Raw genomic sequence first — 16,395 nt, forward strand, 5'->3', positions numbered from 1 at the left:
TATTTGACATTTTGTCACAATGAGGCTATTTTTTTACTGGGGAGCATGAAGGTTTTGCTGTTTCACAACCTGATAATTTGAACTCTTTGAAAATTGTAGTTATATATATAAAAAAAACCCATGACTGAGTTGGTTTTCTCACAGAAACACTGAGAATACATGGATGAGTTTTTTATGCAAAAATGAACAGAGAATTACAGAACTGTAGAGTTGGAAAGGGATCTCGAGAGTCATCTAGTCTAACCCCCAGCAATGCAGGAATCTTTTGCTCAACATGGGGCTTGAACAATCTCATGTTCTATTGACTGAGCTATCCCAGGGGTGTATGTAAGATCAAGATGAAAGTTGTATCCAATGGTGACTTTTCTCCAGTAGAAAGCAATGCCACTGGCACAAGACAAAGCACATAATTTTTGCCAATGGTCTCTACCCTCCATGCCATTACCTATAGTGATTGAGAGGGTTCCTCAACTCTGAAAAGCAGAGCCCAGGGATCTCTGAAGAGCCCAAGGATCTGCAGTAGGTACGGTAGGTCAACAAAAACAAATTATCCCATGCCAGTGTTTTCCATTGGCACTAAGTCACTGTGGGATACAGCCTAGGGCAGCATGTTTATATTTTGCAAGGCATTATTTTTTGGAGGGTGTCCCAGCAATGCAAACATACAGCATCCTTCTGATAATATGCATTTCTTGGGATATGATTTACAATGAATTGAAAAAACTGTTCAAATATACTTTCCCAAAAAACCAGAAGCTTTTTTGCTGGGGTTGATAGGAGATGAAATAAGAAAAGCAGATCAGAGATTATTCATGTACGCTACAACTGCTGCCAGAATCTTAGTAGCCCCAAAATGGGAAACTCATTAATGGAGTGGCAGACAAAAAATGGTTGAATATGTGGAATTAACAAAACTGACCCACAGAATCCGTAACCAAGAGGAAACACAGTTCAGAAGTGAATGGAGTAAATTTGTGGAGTATATACGTAATAATTGCAGAAGTTTAAAGACTGTTTAATAAATCTTATGACATAGACAGGAGGATGTGAAGAATCTGTGAAAAAAGGGAAGATTAATATGAAAACCTCTGAAGGGAGGGAGGGAAGTCCGTGCTCGATAGAGAGTTGAAAAATAAGTGTACATAAGATTGTAGAACATTAGTGTATTTATTTTGTTTTGTTTGGTTTGTGTTAAAGAAAACTCAATAAAAAGCATTTTTTTAAAAGATAACATGCATTTCTTTGCAGTCAATGGGCTGGTAAAGAGAGGCTTGTCCTCTGAGAGTGTGGAGGCCAAATCCCACAGGCATGGCGATGCTGTTCTGAGAGTCCTTCAAGAACTGCAGAAACTGTCTGTCTCCCAGCAGAACCAGAAAAGAGCCAGTCTCTTCTACAGATTTGTGACCGGACTGAGAGGCTTACACAATGCTACTCTGGGTCCTCTGGTGCCAAAGATGATGGAAACTTCCAGGTATTTTATCAACAGGAACTGAGTAAATATGGAAGCAGTCACAGTGAAAGCAGCTCACTTGTTGTTTGGTCAAAAGCTTTGTTGCAATAGTCCACTGTTCAGGTGTTGCAATGGGAAGACAGAAGTCGACAGTATGCACCGTGCAAAAGTGTGGGAGAAAGAATATTGGCCAACATGGGGTTTTATTTGCAGAGGTCCCAAGGACAACAATTAAACATTTACCTTCCATCAGATAGTCTAATACACCCATGATCCAGAACGAAACCTTTCTTCTCGGTATCAAAATTCAAGAGGCCACTGAGTTCATGACAGTGGTGAAAATAAAATTAGAGACTTCCTGATTTGGGTCAGATACCACTTATAAAGCATCTTTAATATATTCTCCTAAATCAAACAGCAAGCCAAAAAAAATTACCATTCTATTCCACATTCCAAATTCCCAAGCCAAGAATTTAATATTATGTCCAATATCTGATGCCCAGTGTATAATAGCGGCCTTAGCCAGCTCATCTTTAGTTTCCCATTCTAATAAGATTTTACCCTCCAAATTCTGATCCGCCCCCCCACCTTGATACATCCTCTCTCTTTGTCCTTCCCAAAAATCTCATTCACTTGAAAACACTGAAACTGATCTGTAACTATTCTTCCTCTTTTAAAAGTCTTATAATTAAATTAAAAGTCTTCGAATTCAAGGAGATTTTTGGGTGTTCCCCAATTCCCCCCCCCCATGTTTATTTTTTTAACTGCCTCCATCGGGCATAGCCAACATGGCGGTCTTCCTTTCTCAAAGTTCTTTATATCTTGCCCAAACATTATAGAGGCTCTTCCTGATCACATGATTAAAGACTCCCTTGTGCACTTTAGTCTTATCATAGTACAGGTAGCTATGCCATCCAAAAGCTCGGCTGTATCTTTCTAAGTACAAAACTCCTGCATCTTTCAATTCTACCCACTCCTTCATCCATCCCAAACACACTGCCTCCACCAAACCCCATTTCCATTAGGCTGGGGAGGGTTGGTTGGAGGCAAAGTGTCACACAACACTGGCGCAGCATTCCCCATTCCACCCACCAAAAGTATTGGTGGGCATCTGCTGTGTTATGATAATTTAGTGTGTGTACACACATGGTCATTGTTTTTCATTTATTAGCACATTTCTATAGAATGGTGGGTACGTATAAAAGTTAACAGGAGCAGAAGTGCGAGAAATAACAATAAATGGCTGTGTATGGATGACGTAATGATGGTGCCATGATGGTGTCGAATCCTTTGCGTCAGATTTGAAATTGGTTGGTTTGTTTCCCTTCAGTTCGATCACAATACAGGCTCTGACTCAGTGCGGTACCCCAGAGTGCTTTGGTGCGATCCTCCAAGTCCTGCGGACAGGCAACGTCGATTCATTTGTGCTGGATGCCGTCACATACAGCCTGGCGCTGCTGCCTTCACCCTGCACAAAAAGGATACGGGAGATCCTCAACACGGCCCAGTATCGCCCAAGCCGAGCTTCTTTTTATGCCTTGAGTCACGCCGTCAACAGGTATGTGGCAACTGGGTGCATTTTTTACCTGAAATTGATTTTTTAAAGGAATATAATGTGGTTACAGCATTGTCTAAAAGATCTTTAGCCAACTAGCTGGTTGGTAAATGTAAAGGTACCCCTGACCATTAGGTTCAGTCGCGGACGACTTTGGGGTTGCATGCTCATCTGGCTCTATAGGCCGAGGGAGCTGGCATTTGTCCGCAGACAGCTTCCAGGTCATGTGGCCAGCATGACTAAGCCGCTTCTAGCGAACCAGAGCAGCGCACGGAAATGCCATTTACCGTCCCGCCAGAGCGGTACCTATTTATCTACTTGCACTTTGACATGCTTTCGAACTGCTAGGTTGGCAGGAGCAGGGACCGAACAATGGGAGCTCACCCCATCGAGGGGATTCGAACCGCCAACCTTCTGATCGGCAAGCCCTAGGCTCTGTGGTTTAGACTACAGCGCCACCCGCATCCCTGCTAGCTGGTTGACAGCAGTGCTATTGTCAGGGACTGTGCTGAGGAAGGCTGCACTGAGGAGGAATGGTGGGAGCCTCCCCCTTCCCCTGCTCCTGCTCCAGATCCTGAATCTTCCCAGGAGCAGGAGGACAGTATAGATTTGGAACAGTGGTTTGCAGAGGGGCATATTTCAGAAGGCAGAAGCTGGGAAATACTGGATGGAGAACAGCTAGGAGAAGAAGCACTGGAAGAGAGAGAGTTAACAGATTCACTGTCTCTGGAAAGCATTCATCTGCTCTCTCCAAAATCAAGAAGAGCTGAGAAAGTGGCAGAACAGAAAGCACAGAGGGTACAAACTCAGGTTACAAGACGTAGGAGTGACGTGGGTGACTAGGGACGTAAGGGGGTGTGATCCTTAATTGGGAGCACCGCCATTCCTAGGAAATGGGTTCTTTGTTCTCTTGCTGTGATCATTAAAGTTTCTAACTGGTAAGAAGACTCCTTTTCCTTTGTTCTGCTTATCTACTGCCAAGGCGGACGGTGGGGGGGGGGAGCCAATTCCTTGAAGCCTGACAGCTATGGTTGCAGTGAGGAAATTCCATGGCAGAGCTACCACCCTTTCTAAGCCCCACCAGCTTGGTGCAATGGCTTTTCCTTGCTCTTTTTTTTTGGGGGGGGTATTCATCCCTCTCCCCTTGCAGTCAATGGAATGGAATACACCAGCTCCATCGTGTAAAAATAAAGAATATGTGCTTTTCCCATGAAAGCTATTGTTCATATGCAAGTTTCAGTATATATAGGTTGAATTGATTAATTTTACTGAATTACTGATAGGCTGTTAGCCATATAAATACAGTTTGCATTTAATAGCACATATTTAACCAGATACGGCAGAAGAAAAATAATCATGATCTACAAAATCAGGGACAAATCTGAGGCCCTCTAGAGAGGGCTTCCTCAGTGTTATGTCCCCAGAAGTTGTTAAATACACCTCCCATCATTCCTGGTCACAATGGAGTCCAATGGCATCAACGGGCTCTATGTTTAAGTAGGCAAAATGCAAGTCCATTATAGAAAAAGATGTCTAAATGTGGGAAGTTTCTTTTTTCTTCTGGGGGAAAAATGCATTTTGTTAAGGCTTGCAATTAACATCTTAGCACCTAAGTTCTCCATGCAGCTTTAAAAATCTTTGATACAATTTCCCTTTCTTCCAGATTCTATGATAGCAACAGGATAGTGACCGAAGAAATAAATGATGTTGCTAATTTTATGGTGTCACAGATCAGCAACGAATGCTCCGGAGATGAGGAACTCACCTACCTGACCCTGAGGGTATGTTTTTGTATTTTAGTTTAAAAATGCATTTGCCCTTGTTTGCATGCTAATATTCCCTGGCTGGGAGAGGGAAGCCCCTATATTCACCTTTTTTTTTAATGTGATCCACAGGCCATTGGCAATATGGGGAAAGTGATAGAAGATGCCAATCCCAATGTGAAACAGTCTCTGAAAATGTGTATTAGAAGTAATGTAGCATCACCTGCAGTCCAGAAAGCAGCCATTCAGGCACTGAGAAAAATGAGCATCACTGCTGAGGTAAACAGAATGTATTGCATGTTCCCCTCCCTTCCATAAAATTATGCTTTAAGCAATCAAACAAATCACATTTTGTTTCTTAGTAACTGTGCAGACCTTGTGTAAATTAGCACTAGTGGAATTTAATTATATATTAAATGTAGCAATTTCAGAGAATATTGTTGTTTTGTTGTTGTTGTTATTGTTGTTGTTGTTATTATTATTACAGTGGCACCTCTGGTTACGAACTTAATTTGTTCTGGAGGTCTGTTCTTAACCTGAAACCGTTCTTAACCTGAGACCGTTCTTAACCTGAGGTACCACTTTAGCTAATGGGGCCTCATGCTGCCGCCGTGTGATTTCTGTTCTCACCCTGAGGTATAGTTCTTAACCCGAGGTACATTCCTACTTAAAAGCAAGAGGCTCATTGAATCACACTGGTGATTGCAGATAACCTTTACAGCTATGATCGACCTCAAACAGCATCACTCATTATTAAAATAAACGTTGTGTGCGGAAACGAGGAGAACTGAAATTCAATTGTTTCCTAAACCAGAAGTCAAGCCATTTCTAGGTGCCATTTTTTGTTCTTTAACTTTACTTGGTTCATCTTGTTACAGGACCAAGGGGTTCTAGTCAAGGTCTTCCAAGAGGCTTCTTCACCAGTTGAGAAACGTCTGGCAGCTTATCTCATGCTGATGAGAAACCCTTCCTCATCTGACATTTCCAAGGTCATTAAAAGTCTTCAGAAGGACAAGAATGAACAAGTGAAAAGTTTTGTAGCCTCCCACATTGCCAACATCTTAGATTCGACAGACCCTTACACTGAATTGTAAGTAATTGTTTTAAAATCTGTTGATATAGCTTCAAATTTTTACCTATGATTGATTAATGGAATAATCGTATTAAATCAAGAGTCCATAAGGTAGATATTTACATAGGCTAGTAAGAGCCAGCTTCTTTATCTTGGGGGAACAGGCTATCCCTGACTAAGGTGCAGGGCTTTTTTCCAGCTAGAGCTCACTGGAGCTCAGCTCTGGCACCTCTCAGGTGGGCGCCATTGCCATGACCCATGAAATTAAGAGACTCATGCTCTACCAACTGAGCTATAGGTTAATAAGAGAACAATGGAGGAGTTCATGGTGAGTTCCGGCACTTCTTTTCCTAGCAAAATAGTACTTCTAAGGTGTGTATGAGAGCTAGAATGCCCCCCCTCCAGCCATGTTGTAATCAAAGGGATAATGGCACAAATTGCTACACATTTTTTGTGGTCTGTGGTGCTGCTGAATTAGAAGGGAATCAGCTGCATTGGAAGAAGGAAGACTCTCACTAAATTTCAGGTAAGGGGACCAGATTGGGCTAGTGGGCTGCCATTTTAGCCTTTTTTGAACCATCGCCGGAATCGCAATATAATTTGGCTCCCAGCACCAAAACCCCATTTTATATGTATAACATGTGAGGGTGCTTTATATTTTCGTCCTGTGAAGCTGACATTTCAAGGTCTTTGTGAGATTCCTGTTACTCCTATTGGTAAGGCACCAGAACTCTAAGCCATTAAGTATAACGTTCCCTAAAGAGATGCGGATAAAAAAATATTAAATGGAGTTTTTATGCCAGAAACCTACCATAACTGAATTCTACCTGAATATTGTACAAAAGATTGTATTAATAATTTTGCCACTCTATTTTAATGTCATCAGGCTCAGAGGAAAAATTAATGAGGCCCTCAAAGGAGCCCAGGTTCCACCAGCCAAGGACTTCCGAAAGTTTTCACAAAATTATCAGGCTTCCAAGACACTGTCTCTGCCATGGACAAATGGTCCAATTTCAGGAAAACTGGAAGGAGACCTGCTGTTTGATTCAAGCAGCTATGTACCTAAGGAATCCATGCTAAGAACTACACTGCAGTTGACTGGACTGAATCCCATAGATGTGTTTGAGGTATACAACAGCTTTTTTAGCACTTACTTCAGTCTGCTTGCTATTATTGACTTCAGCATATAAATGTATCTGTACAGTGGTACCTTGGTTTTCTAACAGAATGCATTCCCGGAGTCCGTTCGACTCCTGGAACTGTTCAGAAACCAAAGCGCGGCTTCTGATTGACTGCAGGAGTGTCCTGCAGCCAACTGAAAGCCACCGAAGCCGCGCTGGATGTTCAGTTTCCAAAAATTGTTCAAAAACCAAAACACTCACTTCCAGGTTCCAATCGTTCGGGAGCCAATTTGATCGGGAGCCAAGGAATTCGGCTCCCAAGGTACGACTGTATTATATTATATGCTACTATTTTCTATACGATGCTTTTTCAGCCTTAAAGCAGTGTACAAAGGTTAAAAATTCAAAATAACAGCAACTTGGTGAAATTGGAAATCATGTGCACACTTGCAAGATCTCAGCTATCAAAAGGTTCAAGAAATGGCAGGGTGCCAGTTGTCAATTGGAGCAAGAATAAAAATGAAAAAATATGGCCAATATGCATGATGGCCTGTATGTTTACCTGCAGTATGAATGCCAGTATATCTCTGAATACAAATCAATGGCGGAAAACAGTGAAGGAGGACTATCAACCTCACAACCGCCTTTTGAGCTTCTCACATGCAGCAGATTGGTCAAGTAGATGCTGAATTAGATAGACTTTCGCTCTGGCCCTTGAAAGGGAGCTGGTGGCGCTGTGGTCTAAACCACCAAGCCTCTTGGGCTTGCCAATTGGAAGGTCGGCAGTTCGAATCCCCACGACGGGGTGAGCTTCCATTGCTCTGCCCCAGCTCCTGCCAACCTAGCAGTTCGAAAGCACGCCAGTGCAAGTAGATAAATAGGTACTGCTGTGGCGGGAAGGTTAACGGCATTTCTGTGCGCTCTGGCGTCTGTCACAGTCCTCCATGCTTCAGTAGCGGCTTAGTCATGCTAGCCACATGACCCAGAAAGCTGTCTGTGGACAAACGCTGGCTCCCTCAGCCTGAAAGTGAGATGAGCTCCGCACCCCATAGTCGCCTTTGCCTGGACTTAACCGTCCAGGGGTCCTTTACCTTTTTTACCTTTACCTTGGTTTGACCCAGCAAGGCTCTTCTTATGTCTTGCTAACACCTTGATATCAGAAGACAATGCTCATGAATGCAATGACCTAGCATAACAGCAGCACACGATTAGTGTTACGTCCGAAAACACACAACTGAGGGGAAGTCAAGTTAAGTGACAGCATTACCTGTAAGCTAGACCCTTGCTTGCTCATTCAACTCTCTATTTTATGCATTTGCGGCTTGCCTGTAGAATTCCCCCCTTCCAATTAACTTGGAATTCTCAAGTGGAAAAAAATACTCTTCTATTACTCACTCTGCTTTGTTTTATTTTTTCTCATTTCCATCAGATCGGCTTGGATGGGAAAAGCTTTGAGCCGACACTAGAAGCCATGTTTGGACCGAATGGGTTTTTCCCTGACAGTGCCACAAAAGCTTTGTATTGGGTAGATGGCAAGGTGCCAGATGAAGTTTCTCAAGTGCTTTTCAAATATTTTGGGTACGCCAAGGATGGAACACAAGATCAGGTATACCACAGTTTTCTAGGTGAAACGGTGCTGTTGGCTTTTAAAAACAAACCCTTCAAGCCTGTAGCAATGTTTGAATACGTTTTGTGGGGTGTAGTGGTTGAAAACCACATTTTATCATAAGGCTGCACAGCGGATCCTCTGGATATGAATTTAATTCATTCCAGGGGTCCATGTGCACCCTGAAAAATCCATATCCAGGAGGCACCGCTTCCGTACACGCGCACGGCATGATAGAGCACTTCTGCGCATGCACGAGTGGTGAAACCCGGAAAATTACTTCTGGGTCTGCCACTTTCGCAGTCCAAAGTTTACGTTACTCAAGAGTAACATAATCCGAGGGTATACTGTACATGGAGCTGCTCTCAAAAATGAAAATGACAAGAAGCACCAAAAGTATACAGAAAACACCAAAAAAAGGAAATTTGTTTCCTGCCCAGAGTAAGAAATGTCGCCATCATATTGACGGCCATTTTGGGCAGAGATCCCTCTTTAAGATGAGATTGTACATTCCACAGGGGCCTTGCTAGCCATCAGTACCTCGTGTGATCCTAGAGGGTTATGACAGTGGTTGATGTTTTACTTGTTGCCTTATTTAAAACATTTTTCAGGATCCCATGAAAGGAATCATGCTTAATTTTGAGAAAATGGTCAGAGAAATCACCTCCAAAGAAACACCTGAAGCCAGAGCCTACCTGAGAATGTTTGGGGAAGAGCTTGGCTACTTGAAACTCAGTGACTTCAAGCTACTTGGAAATCTAATTCGGAAAAGCCTCCTCACACTTCAGACAGTACCCGAGAAGGTATATTTTCAAAATGCTGAAAACCACCTTGTGCATGTTTCTGTCTCCTTCATTTAAAAGAGAATTTAACTCTTGGCCTCTCCTACTGAGGTCCTGATGTGGGGGGCCTGGCCTGCTATTTTCATTGGGACACAGACTACCAAAAGCATTGCACCCTCTAATGTATTCATACAAATTGTGCTCCCCAACACACTTTTTATTTTATTTTATTTATTTTAAAAACAACATTCATACAAGACCGCTCACCCTTCTTGGTGGACTGGCATTTCCTTGTTTTCCATAATCCGACAGAGGGAGCCCCTTGGGCAGTTTCTCAGAAAACAAAGGAGGTCCCTGGGCTGAGCTTGCTGCTGGAGAAGTAGATCCCACCTGCCCACTCAATTGGGGGATCAATTGTGAGTGGGCATGGGGAAGGGCATTCCTAGGGGGTGGGTTCAGGTATATAATGAAGGCCTGTGGCTTGCACTGCAGCCACTTCTTCATTAAATCAGATGCTTGAAATAATTTCCCATACATCTTTGATGCATTATTATTATTATTATTATTATTATTATTATTATTATTCAAAGGCTGTAGCAAAGTGTCACTTGCATGAGTATCACAGGACACAGAGAGAACGATGATGGTCATCTCCCCCCCCCCTATAATTTTTATTAAATTTTCTGTTTTACATTTTGGAATATTCATTTAATGAACCTTAAAATATCAATGACTTCCATTCTTCTCTTTCCATGGTTCATTTTGCATGACATAAATCCCTGCATGTTTTATATAAACAAAACCATTCAGTATTCAATTATTTCATCCACCAAAACTTATTTACACTGTTGAATTTATCTTAATGCTGCCCATGTTTTCAAATGTACACAATTCTCCCCCCTCATATATTCAATAAACATTTTCCAATATACTTTACATGTATGTTCTTTGAAGAACAAAAAAGATGACCATCATCTTTATCATCATCGTCCTCCGAATTACTTTGGGAAAGTCTGTGGTAGGCATTTAACAAACGCTTTCATCTTTTTGCCCATAGATCGCCCAAGCCATCTCAGGGGGGATTGACAACGATCTCTTTGTTCACTACATCTTCATGGACAATGAATTTGAGCTGCCAACAGGTGCAGGATTGCCGTTAAAGGTTGCTTTCTCTGGAGTAGCCACTCCCGGAGCCAAGGCTAAAATGAAAATTCTACAGAGGACTGTGAGTCTTAGCTTGCTTACAACTTATTGTAGAAGCTGGCAAGTAAGGCATGTGGTGTTCTGAGGCTATTAAGCTAATATGCAACAGTGCACCACTTTACAAGTGGTGCAATTTCCTGACTATTTTCCATTGCCCCCTTAGCTAAGGTTTTGGGAAGGGTGTGAGGGTTTAGTGTAGGGGTCAGAAAAAATTTTCAGCAGGGGGCCGGTCCACTGTCCCTCAGACCTTGTGGGGGGCTGGACTATATTTTTGGGGGGGGGAAGAATTCCTATGCCCCACAAATAACCCAGAGATGCATTTTAAATAAAAGCACACGTTCTACTAATGTAAAAACACGCTGATTCCTGGACTGTCTGTGGGCCAGATTTCGAAGGCGATTGGGCCAGATCTGGCCCCCGGGTCTTAGTTTGCCTACCCATGGTGTAGTGATTTAGATAAAACTGGGGGAGGAAGGTCAGGGCTTGCAGATTTCATCAGATATGCTCATCTCCCTGCCAAGAATTCAAGGCCTGTTACAAAGTTATAAAACATTATTTTAGACTGGAATGACAATGAGGATGCAGGTGGGCATTCAGACTTAAATTTATGCCAGAGTTGAGCCTCAGGCTAAATTCTTTTTGTGTGTGTGGTTACCTTAGTTGCAATTCCACATATGAGGATGCACAGCTGCATGTCAAACTGCAGAACACAGTTTGTGAGACAAGCCACACACACACACCCCGCCTGAGACTCAGGAGTTGCCCATCAGGGTAGATGATACTGAGCTGGAGAAGCCAATGATCTGGTTCCATTTAAGGCTCCCTTAGCTGCAGGGATGGCCACCAACTTGGATTGGTTTGGAAGAGGATTTTATGGAAGATGTGGCTATCAATGACTACTAACCATGATGATTCTGCTCTGTCTCCACATGCTTCTGAATACCAGTTGCAGAAAACCACAGGGTGGGAGAGTGCAATTGGAGTTCTATTGTGTACATAGCATTCTAGTTCCCTCAAAGACTTTACTGGAATGGACCACACAGCATCCTTTTGCATCTTGCAGACCTAGTAGAGCAGTGGTTCTCAACCTTAGATCCCCATATGTTTTTGGCCTACATCTCCCATGATCCCTAGTTCACAGGAACAGTGGTCAGGGATGATGGGAGTTGTAGGCCAGGAACATCTGGGGACCCAAGGTTCATCTGTGGGGAAGCCTATGTACAGAAGTAGCATGGCATGGCAAAATCAATCTGATGGCCAGTCCCCATTATCCAGTGCATTGCTGGTTTGGCATTGTACCCGAGGAGCCAAAGTTTATTTTCTAACAGGCCAGTTAGGAGAATGCACTGCCAATCTGGCCATCACCAGGAATAGAAAGGGATTGTTCTGCTATTTACCATATCGAAAAGAAAACTTCTGTGATAGAAATAAATATTTTTTGTATTTTGTGTCCACCCTCTAGATCCAAGCAGAAGTGGTTGCAAAACCATCCGTGGCAGTTGAATTTGTGACTCACATAGGAGTGAACATCCCTGTGTTTGCTAGAAACGGCGTGCAGATGAACACCAACATATACCATGAGTCCGGAATTGAAGCCCACATCGGACTGAAAGCTGGGCAGCTGAAGGTCAGCATTCCTGCACCAAAGACTCCAACCAAGCTCCTCAGTATCAGGTACTGTTGGAGGGATTTGAGTTCTGTGAGCATTTCTGCTATTGCCCTTGAACTGTAAAACCTGTGCTGCCTTTTCCATGCTCATGAGAAAGGTCATTGGTGGGTAGGCTAGTTTTGTAAATGCCCAGCAACCATTGCTACAGTTGGCAAGGCTCTTTTTCAAGCTGCAGCCTTCACAAAACCAGCTCCTGGCTGTAAGCATTATCCATTGGTTCAGACATTGTCTTTCTCTGCATGGGAGTATTCCCAAGGCGAAATGCATTACGTGAATTAGTTTAAATATTAGGGTAAAGGTAAAGGGACCCTTGACAATTAGGTCCAGTCGTGGCCGACTCTGGGGTTTCGGCGCTCATCTCACTTTATTGGCCAATGGAGCCGGCGTACAGCTTCCGGGTCATGTGGCCAGCAGGACTAAGCCGCTTCTGGCAAACCAGAGCAGTGCACGGAAACACTGTTTACCTTCCCGCCGAAGCGGTACCTATTTATCTACTTGCACTTTGACGTGCTTTTGAATTGCTAGGTTGGCAGGAGCAGGGACCAAGCAACAGGAGCTCACCCCGTCACGGGGATTCGAACCGCCGACCTTCTGATCGGCAAGCCCTAGGCTCTATGGTTTAACCTACAGCGCCATCCACGTCCCAATAAATATTAGGGTATCTGCCATGTAATGAACATTTCTAGTAGTTTTAAATTTATCTGGTGCTAAAGCTAAATAGTTGGGGTGGTTTGCAGTTTAGGGATGAGATGAGAAGGTGCTTTGAGATCCCATAATAAGCCTGCAATCCTATGCCTACTTAAGGTGGGAGTAAGCCCTACCAAAGTCCCATTCCTCTGCATAGACACATACAGGTTTGCACGGTGAAAGTTATTATTTTTTTCTTGTAAATAATAAGAATAATTTGCTTATCAGGTACACTGCTACAGATTTCTGGTTAAATCCAAATGAGCAATATTCACAGGCTCTTCTTTTCAGCCACTGCCTAATCCTAGACCATGAAATAAACATTCCATTTTCTTTTGAAGCAACATCTTGACCTTGGTCACCCCAACCCGAACAGAAGTGATTCCTCCTCTGATTGAGAACAGAGAGTCCCGGACAACTTGCGCGTCTTTCTTTGCTGGTCTTAGTTACTGTACCCGAATTGAATACTCCAATGCCAGCTCAACAGAGACAGCACCTTACTATCCACTCACTGGGGAAACCAGGTAAGTTGCTTCTCTGTACATATTCAGCACATATGCCTTCTCTGCTGCCTCAGTCTCAGCCAGATCCTGCACCAAGAGAATGTCGCAAATTCTCCGTGGCACTTTAGCAGAAATGCTCAGAGTTCCAGGTTCTTCAGTGCAGTGCATTATATTTATTGTGAGCTATATATATACAAATATATACAATAACCTACAGGCTATAATACACGAGCAGTTCATACAGTCAAACAGAGTACCTGGCTGCACCTTAAGGCAAATAGGAAGACCTTTCTATCCATCTCTCTCTCTGACCACACTCTTCTACACCACCCACTTACTGCTGGACAGGTTTCCCCTTTAAACCGATGACAGCCAATCAACTGACAGCACATTACTGCTGAGTCTTTCTGACCCAGCACTTCCATAGAAAGTTTTGCAGGCTGATTGCATCAGCCAGTTGCATCAGCTAGCAAACTCAAGCCTGCAGACTTATTATTTCACACAGCATTCTGTGAATCCCGACAGAGAAGTCAGATTCTGTGACTGTATAAAGCATGCAAATGTTCATGTATCTGTTTCTTTCACATCATTTATTCTGCTTCCAGGAGTCGTGGAAAGCTCTGTCTTTTGGCCAGCACCTCCCCTGTGACTGTGCTGGTTACAGGCATCAAACACACACACACACACACACACACACACACACACACACACACACACACACACTGAGGTTCCTCTTTACCTTCCCGAGGGCTAGAAAGAAAGAAAATGGATATTCTTAGCATATTAAGTTCCTTGTCCAACTCTATATCTTATATTTGCGTGGTGAATTTTTAGAATACAGTGTCCTGACTACAGCTATGTTTATAGGTGTGTGTGTGTGTGTGTGTGTCATCTTCTTTATTTCTGATTTTTTTTCCAGAGGAAAGTATAATATATACATGCAACTAACTAGTCCAGGCTTCCTCAAACTCGGCCCTCCAGATGTTTTTGGCCTACAACTCCCATGATCCCTAGCTAGCAGGACCAGTGGTCAGGGATGATGGGAATTGTAGTCTCAAAAACATCTGGAGGGCCGAGGCTGAGGAAGCCTGAACTAATCTCTATGCTTATATGGCTACTATTTTGCTGACTCCTAGGATATTTTTGTAACACGGCCAGAGCCAATGCTAAGGAGTTTGCATGTGAGGAGGTGATTCCATGGTGGTTTTTTTGTGTTGAGTTGATGTCAGTGTCAAATACATATTAATTTTTTTGGAGGAGGGGGCAAAACAAAACTCCTAGCACTGAACTACCGTATTTTTCGATCCATAAGACACACTTTTTTCCTCCTAAAAAGTAAGGGGAAATGTGTGTGCGTCTTATGGAGCGAATGCAGGCTGCGCAGCTATCGCTGAAGCCAGCAGAGCAAGAGTGAGAGCTGTGCAGCGCCTCTTGCTCTGCTGGCTTCCCGGCAAAGCAGGATGAGGGGTGGAAGGGGCTCCGTAAGGGCTCCCTTGCATCCCTCATCCTGCTTCGCTGGGAAGCCAGCACAACAAGAGGCACTGCACAGCTCTCACTCTTGCTGCGCTGGCTTCAGCGATAGCTGCATAGCTTGCTCTGTCCCTTCACCCACCTCCCAGAAAAGCCAGCAAGAGCTGCTCTGTCTTTAAAGCTGGCTTTTCTTGTTTTTCTCCTCTAAAAACTAGGTGCGTCTTATGGTCGGGTACGTCTTATAGAGCGAAAAATACGGCATTTGGCCCCAATACCTGATTAGTGAAGTGCTATCCTCTAGTGAGTGGGGACGCAGGTGGCGCTGTGGGTTAAAGCCTCAGCGCCTAGGGCTTGCTGATCGAAAGGTTGGCGGTTCGAATCCCTGCGGCGGGGTGCGCTCCTGCTGCTCGGTCCCAGCGCCTGCCAACCTAGCAGTTCGAAAGCACCTCCGGGTGCAAGTAGATAAATAGGGACCGCTTACCAGCGGGAAGGTAAACGGCGTTTCCGTGTGCGGCTCTGGCTCGCCAGAGCAGCGATGTCACGCTGGCCACGTGACCCGGAAGTGTCTCCGGACAGCGCTGGCCCCTGGCCTCTTAAGTGAGATGGGCGCACAACCCCAGAGTCTGTCAAGACTGGCCCGTACGGGCAGGGGTACCTTTACCTTTACCTTTATCCTCTAGTGAACTATAATTGTTTTTCATTATTTACAATGACAGATGATATTTCCATTTTGACATCATTAGGTATGAAATTGAACTACAGCCAACAGGGGAAGTAAAGGAATATATAGCAAGTGCTAATTACGAAGTAAACAAAGAGGAGGAGGACTTGGTTGACACCTTGAAATTCATGGCTCAAGCCGCAGGTAAGAGGCTGTGCAATTAGTGATGCATGTGGAAGTTGCAAAGATTTGCAAAAGTGTCCAAGTCTCTTTACTGTCAAAATAAAATAAAATAAAATAAATAAAATAAAATAATCTCTGTCCTAGTTCCCATGCCAATAAATCACCTTGAAAGATCAGGAGATTAATCTTCACCTGTTTTGATGAAATGAATACGTATGAAACAAGGTGAACTTGAGCTAGATGGCTCTTTCTAGGGTGAATCTCTCCAAGTGATGGTAGATTTAACACCTCAGATAGAACTTTGATATAAGCCACATTCAGGGCTTTAAAGTTTGTGTCAGTTTACGTTGCCAGCTGTCCTGTCAGTCATCAAGGATAGAGAGACTGAGTGTTGTACATGCACGAGTGATTTAGCCCAGAGATTGGTTGGAAGGTAAGGGTTGTTTTATAATTAAAAACCACAATCCAGAGAACCACTCAGTTGCTTAGTTGTTTTGGGAGGCCTTATATTCTCAGTTATCACAACTGCTTTAATAATAATAATAATAATAATAATAATAATAATAATAATAATAAATTATTTATACCCTGCCCATCTGGCTGGGTTTCCCCAGCCACTCTGGGTTGCTTCCAACTGAATATTAAAAACAATACATCATCAGACATTAAA

The 16,395-nt window shown here is 43.4% G+C and overlaps 1 protein-coding gene across 1 annotated transcript in view; it reads left to right on the top strand.

Moving 5' to 3' along the window:
• Positions 1-16,395, top strand: part of APOB (apolipoprotein B) — a 47,293-nt gene that overhangs the window by 10,555 nt on the left and 20,343 nt on the right. The window contains exons 9-20 of the mRNA XM_081905882.1: positions 1,249-1,471; positions 2,781-3,008; positions 4,669-4,786; positions 4,901-5,047; positions 5,647-5,858; positions 6,727-6,967; positions 8,391-8,567; positions 9,179-9,370; positions 10,407-10,574; positions 12,015-12,226; positions 13,250-13,432; positions 15,625-15,746. Coding sequence (XP_081762008.1) covers positions 1,249-1,471; positions 2,781-3,008; positions 4,669-4,786; positions 4,901-5,047; positions 5,647-5,858; positions 6,727-6,967; positions 8,391-8,567; positions 9,179-9,370; positions 10,407-10,574; positions 12,015-12,226; positions 13,250-13,432; positions 15,625-15,746 — 2,223 coding nt within the window. The remainder of the gene's footprint in view (positions 1-1,248; positions 1,472-2,780; positions 3,009-4,668; positions 4,787-4,900; positions 5,048-5,646; positions 5,859-6,726; positions 6,968-8,390; positions 8,568-9,178; positions 9,371-10,406; positions 10,575-12,014; positions 12,227-13,249; positions 13,433-15,624; positions 15,747-16,395) is intronic.

Source organism: Podarcis melisellensis, assembly GCF_964234715.1.
Source record: "Podarcis melisellensis genome assembly, chromosome: 3".
Classification (NCBI taxonomy): Eukaryota; Metazoa; Chordata; class Lepidosauria; order Squamata; family Lacertidae; genus Podarcis; species Podarcis melisellensis.